A 10,888-nucleotide genomic window follows, 5' to 3' on the forward strand; every position below is an offset into this window, starting at 1 on the left:
AGCTTTAAGTTGATACCAGATTTGGCTGCCCGATTCTGCCCGTTATTATGTTAGAGCTGTTTTCCTTGCAACATTGCCCCGAAAAATGTGTTTATTTTGGTCTGCGGTGTCAGAACAAGTGTCACGCGCCCCCTCGCGCCGTGATTTATGACCACGAATCCTTCATGATTCATCCGCGGACCCCAAAACCCCACATTTTCGGGGCAATGTGGCAAGGGAAATCGGCTCTAACATAACAATGGGCAAGTTTGGGCAGCCAAATTTGGTATCAACTTGAAGCTTAGACATCAGAGGAAAGGGTGGTATTAAAATTTAAGCGGTACACTGCGGAGATCTAAACATTTCTTCTGGATTTATAAAAAAAATGGATAATTAGTCCATTTTTCAGTGAATTACCCTATAATATATCTTGAAGATTGTGTTTCTATTAATTTTAACCCATTCATTCAACGAAATGAACTATCAGGAATATGTGAGAGCAATTTCATATCAATAACTTCAAAACTTCATGTTGAATTGAAAGATTTATAAAATAGGTCACTTTTGCACTAAAACTGTGAATATGTAGGATTTTGCTGATTGAAGTAGTAAATTTATATTGTGCATACCGGAATTAAATATTTCACTGAGGTATTCCTCTATGTATTACCTTTCAACTGGGCAAGAAAAAAATTGAAAAAAATAAATCACCCAAAAATAGTTTTGGCGCACTTTGGTCCCTCCCTGGCCCACTGTGCGGCGTTGCGTGTTCTACAACACGGACATGGGGGCCTGTATAACGACTTTACTGTATACTCGTGAACAAGGCCCCATCTTATGCATTTTCATGACGGACAGCACGGTAGTATGTCAAGCCGTTTTATAATTTAAACATATTTCTTGATATCAAGAATTACCATTGCTTTACAACGTAAAATTATTTCTTGATATCAAGAATTTAATTCTTGATATCACGAATTCGATTTCTTGATATCACGAATTCATTTCTTGATATCAAGAATTCATTTCTCCCTCCGATGGTAGGGAAAATTCTAGCATTGTACTCTCTGAAAATCAATTTTTAGGTACAATTTTGAACACCAACATACATGTAGCAAAACAGATGCGGCGCGGGACGGAGCTAAAAGTGTATTGGGGTGTTTCTTAGATAGCCTGACTTGGCCCGTCAATTCACTTCGTTTAGTACGTCTTGTCCCTAGCGGGGGGCCTCTCCCTCCCCGTTAACAAGAGAGAGAGAAGGAAAAGAAGGGAAAGGGAAAGAGGAGAGAAAGGGAAAGAAAGAAGAGGAAGAAGAAAAGAAGGAGATCGGGGGAGGGCCTCCCAGGCTGTTGCCCCCCCCCCCCCAACAACAACAAAAAAAAAAAGAGAGAGAAGGGGGGTAAGGGGAAGAGAAGAGCTAAAGGGAACAAAACAGAGGAAGAAAAGAAAAGGTGAAACGTAGGGGAGATCAGTTGCGATTAAGCCCGCCAAAAAGAATGTAGATCGGGGGGAGGGCCGAAACGCCCTTGCCCACCTCCCAGGAAACTTATAAGAGACAGAGAAAAGGAAGGAAAGGAAAATTCAAATGGAAAGAGAAGAGAAGATAAGAGAAAGGGAAACAAGGACAAAAAGAGGAAGAAGAAAGGTAGGGGAGATTAGTTGCGATTTTTCCAGCCAACATGATGTGGATCGGGGGACGAAATGCCCTTCCTCCCCCTACCCCCACTCAGCAAAGAGAGAGAGAGAGAGAGAGAGCGAGAAAGAGAGAGAGAGAGAGAGAGAGAGAGAGAGAAGTAAGGAAAGGGAGAGGGAAAGGAAAAGAGGAGAGAAAGGCCGGGAAAGAAAATATAGAGGAAGAAAATGGAAAAGAGGGAAAAGAAGACATTTTAATTGAATAAAATACGTATATACATATTCTTTTGTTTAAACTTTAAGCTGTCCTCCAAATTTCCTGTGCCCCTACCCTTGTACCCTTGTACCCTGATTCCCCCCCCCCCCCCCCTCCCTCCAAGTTGACAACCCTTTGTCAATTTCAGGAAATAGAGTGGATGTATTTAGGGGCGTTTCAATGTTTAATATAGGAGTAGGGGGAGGAGTTCAAAAAGAGTTAAAATGGGCTTGAAAGGGGTGTTAATTGAAAATTAGGGGGGGGGGGATAACTTGAGGTTTAAACAAATTTAAGGGGGCAACTCAGATTGAAAATTGAGTTTAATTTAAAAATATGATATTAACAAAATTATTAAAAGGGAGGGCACAACTGAAAATAGACACTGAACAAATTTTAAAAATAAAAATAATAATAAAATCGAACGCAAAGAGAGGGCACCAAGTTAAAGATATAGACGGGTAGAAGTAAAAATGCGGTTTAAGGGTTTTGGGTACAAAATATCCATTCAGTATTGTTTAAATATAGCCTTCAGAGGTTTATATGGCAATACTTTAAACTAAATTTGCAAAAAAGCAGAAATATCTGCCCAAATGTTCAATGTTGAAGTACATTCACGATATTTTCCAGACCGGATCGATGTAATAATTTTCCAAATATATATCAATTAGTAGGCGGTTTCCCCGCAAAATTTGTATCGTCACGTATTTAATCAAAAACATATTTTTTCACATTCATGATTGGTAAAGAGCTTCAATTTCATTATTTGAGAGGGGTGTTTCTGAAACTGGTCTATACATTTTAATTGGAAAAAAAATATGTATATACATGTACATATCCTATTTTAATAATTTTAAGCTGTCCTCCAAATTGATGCATTTACCCCTTCCCATTACAATATTTAGTGCGCCGTTGCTAGGAAATATATTTCACCCCCTCCTCTCCCACTTGTTATTTATTTTTAATTTCGACATCATCCCTTAGCATGCAAAGGGGTGTGCCCCAACCTTATACCCTGATAACCCCCCCCCCCCCCTCCAAGTTGACACCCGTATGTAAATTTCGGAAAATAGAAAGGAATGTTAATATTATAAATTGTACAGAGAGAGAGAGAGAGAGGGAGGGAGAGAGAGAAGGACGAGAGCTAATGTATCCGTGTCTTTATCCGTGTCCTTGCGCTTGTCCCTGACCTCGTCTTGAGTCTTGACTATCGTCATCGTGTTCAATGTTCTACTTAACAGCCTATGAAAATATGCAACTACTAAATGTATTAATTTATGGAATCTTCGACCGCTCTTGAGTGTTGGAGCATTAACACATGTGACATGTACACAGTCACAGAGCCGGCGGAGCGACTTCCAAAGTGGGGGGGGGGGGGGCACCAACAAAAAAGGGCAACTTCAAAGGGAATTTTAAAGCAAAAATAGACAAGTTTTTAGATATTGGTATATACCCATATATTATGATTACATTATCAGGGGTACTTATCAGAGTCGGAAAGGGGAAGGTGCACTTTTTAAAAGTATAGTGGCACTTGTCAAATTAAAAGGGGTACTTTTTCTATGTAAAAAGGGGCACTTCTTACAACGGTAAGGGACACTTTTCCTGTAGGAAGGGGCAATTTTGGGGTACTTCAAAAATTGGGGGGATGTGCCCCGCTGAACGGTTTTTTTAAAGTGGGTGGAGGAGGATAAAGTATTTACCTTCAGATACAGCGTAGCGTAAATTGGCGTGGGGTCTAGGGCAAACCCCGGTGGGGAATAAGGGGTGGAACCCCCGGAAGCTTAGGGGTATGGGCATTTAATTACGGTCAAATGAGCATATTTCGATACCTTATTCATGATACTGACAGGTCACTAATTGGCGTGAGGTCCAGGGGATGCAGCCCCCAGAAGCTCAGGATTTTAAGGGATTAAATTACCGTCTGATGAGCATCCAGAGGCCCGCCTTAGAGCCCTGGGTGGGGACCAGGGGTTTTTAGGCTTTTAATTACGGTCAGCTGACCATATTTTGATACTTTATTTGTGACACATGCAGGTCACTCTTTTTTTCTTTCTTTCTATCTTTCTTTCTATTTCTCTTTAATATACTTTTTAAACAAAGAGGGGGAGGGAGGTCAAGCCCCCTGAGCCCCATCGTTCTGCGGACCCTGGCATATTGGCCTCTTAATAAGCATATTTCTTGCCTGACTGTAAATTTTTGAATTTGTCATTTTCCAACAAATACATACACAAATTCAGTGAACTAAAAAGCGAGGAAAAATCCCGAAAAATTATGTCATTTAAGCAAAATTTGTAAATCACTGGTATTGATTTAGAAATAAACCACGTTGAAAATTTGGTTCGGGTCAAATGCCCCAAGCCCACCCCCCCCCCCCCCCCCCCCCCGTAGTACGCCAGGGTTGATCAGGTGCGTATTTGGCGCTTGGTCTCAATGACGAAAGAAGATTATTTTCCCTTCTTTTCCCCCTTTTCTTGTCTTCATCCTTTTCATTTTCTTTCACTCTCTTTCCTCCTTCCCCTTCCCTTCCTATCCATTCTTTCTCTCTCTCTCTCTCTCTCTCTCTTTCTTTCTTTCTTTTGCTGAGGTGGGGGGGGGGGCGGGAGGCAAGGGCATTTTGCCCCCCCCCCCCCGATCCACGACTGGTCGGCGATATCCCCTTCTTTTTTTCTTCTTCTTCCTCTTTTTTCCTTCCCTTTATCTCCTCTTTTCCTTTTTTTTTCTTTCTCTTTCCTTCCTGCTCTCTGTTTTGCTGCGGGGGGGGGGGGGGGGGGAGGCAACAGCATGGGCAAGGTCCTTTCACCCCCCCCCCCCCGATCTCCTTCTTTTCCCCTTTTCTTTTCTTCTTTCTCTTCTTTTTTTCCCTTTCTCTCTTCTTTCCCTTTCCCTTCTTTTCCTTCTCCCCCTCTCTCCTTTTTTTTTCTTTAAAAAAAAAAAATTGTTTTAATATATTTTTTGGGGGGAAGGCCCCCGCGCTGGGCCCCATCTTTTCCCTTGATCCGCGCCTGGCTTACGCTTGGTTCGTGTGCATTCCATGTGCTCATCTGCAGAGATCCAGCTGCGGCCTAAATAAAACAAAAAAATATTAAAAATAGACCTAGTCCCAATCAATTCCTTTTAGTTCCCTTTCAGCCCACGCCCTAAATTGCAAAACAGCCTGAGCCCCTCCCCCCACCCCTTCCTTGCTTGCGACAAGACGTATTGAAAAATATATATATTGAATTGACAGGCCAAGTCGGGCTATCTAAGATGCCACAATTCTAGCTCCGTCCCGCGCCACATCTGTTTCCCTTTTTTGGTGTTCAAACTGTAAACTTTTCAGAGAGTAAAATGCCAGAAGTTTCCCATTTGAGAAGTGATGAAGTATGATTAAAAGATACAAACCAGTCTTATAAGGACTAAATACTACGAACTATACTGTAACACTAACACAATCATACTCGCCTCGATCGTGTAACTTTGCATAACAAAATTCGCGACACGGCCGAAAAGGCTACCCGACGGCCCGCTATAACAAGTGCTCTGATTTGCCAGAGTTAAATATACGTACACATGTTTAACATGCGGTACTGTATTTCCCGTTTTGTGTACGTAAACGATAACCCTGCACAGTAATTGGCCGATCAACTACCGCAAGCACTATACTAACTACCGTAAGCTACTAACCAGTACCGCAAGCTCGCTTGCGATATATGGCGGCGTTGGCCTTCCATATTTGACTACCGTAACTGCTTAGTAACGCAAGCACTACTCTGTAAAATCATTGGATACTAAGTGTACGTAAGTGTTTCCTTATGATTACGTTACTAGTTAAGTTTATGGCGGTGATGGCCTTCCATAGCGTAGCGGTGGCTCGCTCGCATGCTCACGGCACTATAACAATAGCGCGCTAGCAGTCTCATGGCAGGATAAGAGTTAAATATTCTAAAACCCCCTTTTGTCCGTCTTGTTGACTTCCACGAGCGTTTTCAGCCATAATAGCGTTCGTTCCCTACACTCGACGGAAGAGTTGTATCGCCGTACAATAGACCATTTTCGTAAAGTAACCAAATGTAATGCATGAAGTGCCTCAATACAAATTATTTCATTCACCTGATAAGAATAATAATATTTCAATAGACAAAATCCGAACTGCATAAATTATTGATCTCGGTCGAGTGAATTCTCCCGTCCTCTTTGCCTTCCGTGGCGTTGTTTAATCGCCCTAATAGCTAACATGAACTTACACACCTTAAATTCGAATGAAAATAATGGACTCGCAGAGCAGACCACGACCAAAGAAGCGATGGCTGATTCTTGTGGGACTCTTTGCCGTCGGATATTTTGACATCGGAACGTTAAAATCGTTGGGCGTGTTCCTTGAGGAAATGACGGACGACTTGCAAACGTCTCTCGCTGTCGTCGGAGTAGCCATTGGACTATGTCATGGCATAGCGCATTGCTTTGGTGAGATGCTTTTTGTTACGATGGCCATTTATCAATCATAACCAGTATTGATTTTACATTGTGCCCTAAAGCATCGGTTTGTAACTACATGTATTTAAGAACATATAGTCGATATGGACGCGTAATCGACGCTCCGCGTGCTATAGCAATGGATCGAATCCATTTAGATTAAACATAATGATATCATTTATAAGTGATTTTCATTGTAAAGCATTCCAATTAATAAATCTCGCATCACTGAAAGTCAGTCACGCCATTTATATTCTAATCCCTAAAAATGATATAGTAATAACATCTAAGACGATCCGTGACATTTTTGCTAATCTATCCTGCCAGAAAGCAATAGGTTCACTATTTTCCTTGAATATATTAATTTATTTAAAAAAAAATTTAAAAAATCTAATCGATTCTTGCCTCTAAATGTTTCATTTCACAGCGGTTGTAAATGTTCCTCTATTAAAGCGGTTTTCAGCAGGAAAACTCATCATTACAGGCAGTAGCATTGCCGCTACAGGACTCAGCCTCATTTATTTTGCAACATCTGGAATACACTTTCTACTGCTAATGCTTTTAACAGGTAGGACTTCTACGAATATCTTATTACTCTGGGTGCGTTTATTGACCAAATTTTTGGCTAGATTCAGGTTTCTCAAACGTCTTTCAGGCAAATTTCGAAGGTGATAAACGCAAAGCCTTTTTTTAAAGGTCTTTAGATATGGGCATATCTAAAGACGAAAAAAGATGTGTTTTGAATGTGACATACAGCAAGAATCACGTTTCTTAGAGATGATAAACGCAAAGCTGTTTTGAACTCTACATACAAATCGGACCTCCAAGGTTAATTTCCGGTTCGAAGGCTAGCGCGCCATGTGTTGTGTCATGTTGTTGTACAAGCATGCATAATTGTGTGTGAAGTTGACCTCCGAGAAACTGTCTGCTTCCCGGGTCAAACGGCGCAGAGCAGCTGTGCAGAGACAAGGCCCTTATTGTGAATCGTGAAGAGACGATAAACGCGACGTCCCGCAAATCACGATCGTATAGTGGGGTTCGATAGTGGGGTATGATAGGGGTACGATATGTACATATCTAGTGGCAATTAGACCCAATAAACGCACCCATAGATACAAAGCAATAATAGACCCAAAGTATACCCCTGAGGTACTCCATTCAAAGCAAGTTAATTGATCAAGGAGTTTTTGCTTACATAATCTTGTTTCTGAATTTGCTGTAATCTTTGAAAATTGAAAAAAAGAATCAGACAGACGACAGTCTATGGAATATACACAATACACTTGCCATTGCCACTGTCATTTATGATCAATTGACCGATTTCTTCAGTGTATTTTGTTCGGAAAAACCGTCCCTAGCTAACGTTATCAAAATTATATATTTCATGACAATGTTTTTTTCCCTTTTTCACCAGGGTTTGGTTCTAGCGTCGTCATTTTGCCTTCTCACGCATGTGTCATTGACTACTTTCCAGATCACTTCGAGATCGCTACAACCATTGTCCTCCTGGGCAGCGGTGTAGGTATGATGACGCTCCCATTGCTTACAGAACAGCTCGTCATGGCATACTCCTGGAGAGGAGCGATCCTTATTCTAGGGGCCTTAAACTTGCATTCGTGTGTGACGGGGCTACTAATGGCGTCAAGTAGTCAACAAAGGCGTGTATTAGGAGAACCTTCAACTTTAGCCGGCAGAGCTCAGATCGGGGAAGACCATGAAGAACTTGTGTCCCTGATAAACGAACCTGCAACTGTTGACCCACATTACATAGCTGATGATCGCAATGACGATGGGGTCTTTTGCTTTATCGCCATAATCGCCAGAGCTGCCAAAAAGATATTCCTGGATATTTTCGATATTAAAGTCTTCCGTGATTGCCCCCGCTTTATCACAATCTGCATGACCCACTTTATTTTAGCCGTCTCCTTCTACGGGTGGATCGTCTTCTTGATTCCCAATGCCGAAGCCAAGGGTATCAGTCCCGGCAGAGCCGTCCTACTCACAACCATTGGCGGGGCTGCGAACATCTTTGGAAGGCTCACAGTAGGTTTCCAGGCTGCAAGGCTCAATCTGAAACCCCAGGTCACCTACTGTTTCATCTCCATCGTATCAGCAGGGGCGTTCTTCTGTAATTTCTTCACTAAAAGATTTTCGATTCTTAGCTGTTTAGCAGCCATAAATGGTTTCGCAATAGGTGGGAAAGTCATGAGTTTCAACCTTCTGTGTAAGGACAGTGTCTCGGACGAAAGGTACCCAGCTGCATTGTCTTTCTCATCACTCGCCGTTGGTATAGGGGAGGCAGTCGGGGCGTTGTTCATTGGTATGTACATGATTATGAACGGATAAAAATTGTCTGTTTCGGACCATTTTGATTTGTTTGTTTGTTTGTTTGTTGTTAGATGTTATCTTTTAAAAAACTCGTTCGGAAGTCACGGTACATACAGCAGCGTAATGAAAAATAGAGTATGAGGAACGCCCTCTATTTTTCTTCCTTTTGCTGACATGCAGATGCTATCGGTTTTTCCCTTTATAAATTTTGAATAAGGCAATGTACCAATTGATCAACACGTGGGATATAGTTAAAAGAACAATACAAATACACATTATTAGTTATCGTGGATTTAATAAACACGTAATTATACAAAATAATAGGCCAATATAATAATAATAAGATATTTGTGTACCGCATATTGCAAATTCGTAGGTAAAGGAAACAGATTTTGCATTAAAAATTACATCAATTCAATTAACATTAAAAACTTTGCAAATGAAAAAAATACATGTACATAATATCATGAGTTTAAAAGCCTCACTGTCCTACTTGTATATTGCTCCCTCTATATAGAAAACTTATTTCCTACTTTTTCTTATGTTAGTTGAGAGCTGAGTTAATGAGATAGCCACCTGTCAGTGACCTCGCTGTGTGGTCTAATCCCTTCTGGCCCAGTAGTGCTGACGGTCTTTAAAGCCCATCTGCACGAGTTCGGCCAGAAGGGATTAGACCTCCCTGTAAGGTCACTGACAGGTGGTTATCTTATCAAATCAGCTGTCAATGAACATAATAGAAAAAGGATCATGGGGGACCAACATACACCGATTAGGCATTGTTTGCCATATAGAGGGCGCAAGTAGCTACAAGTAGTGCAGTCCCGCTTACAAGAAATTACATTTTTATTTAAAATAAATCTTTTCTCCTCAAACAGGGCTTCTGTACGATTACACCAAGTCTTTTGATATCATGTTCTGTGTGCTTGGAGCAGCTAATATATTGGAGTCCTGTATCATCATTTCTCCCATCATCATGGATTGGATGGTCGCCATGGTTACCCCCCGTTAATGAAGGGCAGGAGGTACAATTTCTGGTGCCAGTTATCGTTATTGGCATAGCTAGGGGTCCTATTCACCCGCACCGCATGGGAGGAAAACGGAGGGACAAACATAGCCAAATGGGAAAATAACCGTCAATGTGCTTCATGGAATGATATATTTTTACGGTTAACAGGAAGAAAAAATATAGTCTATATTTAAAGGGATCCGGTAACTTTGTCTCAGATTCTGAAACTAAATCCTGGATTTAGCTCATGCTGCAATGTTAATTATAAACCTTTAGGTCAGTCAGAAACCCAATTACTTTTTACATGCCTATCGCCCGTCTAATTATCAAGATATTTATGATTGGAAATCGAAACAAAATGTTGCGTTTTCCTAACGGTTTTCATAACACTACAGTCTATTGGGGGGAAATGAGTATGGAAAAACCGGTCACTCAAAGATTTTTATTTTTTGAGGCACTTCTTGATCGTTTTGAAGCGCAATATTTTAGGGCTTCGATATCACACTATGTCACAGACACTGATAACACGTAGGGCCGTTCATCTCAGTATTAACATTGTTAAACGATGCCTTTAAATATAGATCTGCCCTTTTTATCTATTTACATAAACACTTATAGATGGCTACAGGGTAAAATTCATGAATATTATATAATTATGTTTGTATTTTGCTATTGTGAATCGTAATTAATTTTCTATGAATTTGAAGCAATATTCTACTGTATTACTGTAATTTACCGATTGGTTTATTTGTTAAAATCACACAATTTTTAATTGTTCCAATCTATTACAATCATTTTAATAGCCGGCTCTGATTACAAACAATTCAACACACGATCCGATAAAAAACTAAGAATATTTGAAAGGAAATATTATTGCATGTACATATTATATTGGCCTATATCTTTATGTTTTACTAAGAACTTTAACGAATTTTCAATTGTTTCATGTTATCTTTGATTTCATATGTATTATTGTATTTTAATGTTTCTATCAAATTGTAAACAAATCACAAAATTTAGCCCTCGGGCTTCGAGATGATTTTGAATAAAACAAACAATTGATAATACATAGTAATAGTAAAATAACAAAAACCGGCACAGAACAGTAAAATCGTAGACAATAACAGAGAAAAGATTTTCTACTGGCACATCTATTCCGATTTTATTTATTTATTTAATTTATTTAATTCTAATCTTTTGACAGGGTAGCCCATTCACCAACAAGTAGTGGTCTT

The 10,888-nt window shown here is 40.2% G+C and overlaps 1 protein-coding gene across 1 annotated transcript; it reads left to right on the forward strand.

Annotated features, from left to right (window-relative positions):
* Positions 1 to 5,850: 5,850 nt before the first annotated feature.
* On the forward strand, positions 5,851 to 9,866 carry LOC115924917 (monocarboxylate transporter 12-like). Its single transcript, XM_030987781.1, has 4 exons — positions 5,851 to 6,310; positions 6,747 to 6,887; positions 7,734 to 8,639; positions 9,523 to 9,866. Exons 1-4 carry the CDS (start codon positions 6,106 to 6,108, stop codon positions 9,654 to 9,656), a joined length of 1,386 nt encoding a protein of 461 aa, XP_030843641.1. The 5' UTR covers positions 5,851 to 6,105; the 3' UTR covers positions 9,657 to 9,866.
* Positions 9,867 to 10,888: the final 1,022 nt, after the last annotated feature.

Source organism: Strongylocentrotus purpuratus, unplaced genomic scaffold, assembly GCF_000002235.5.
Source record: "Strongylocentrotus purpuratus isolate Spur 01 unplaced genomic scaffold, Spur_5.0 spur5_scaffold_17, whole genome shotgun sequence".
NCBI classification, from domain to species: Eukaryota; Metazoa; Echinodermata; class Echinoidea; order Camarodonta; family Strongylocentrotidae; genus Strongylocentrotus; species Strongylocentrotus purpuratus.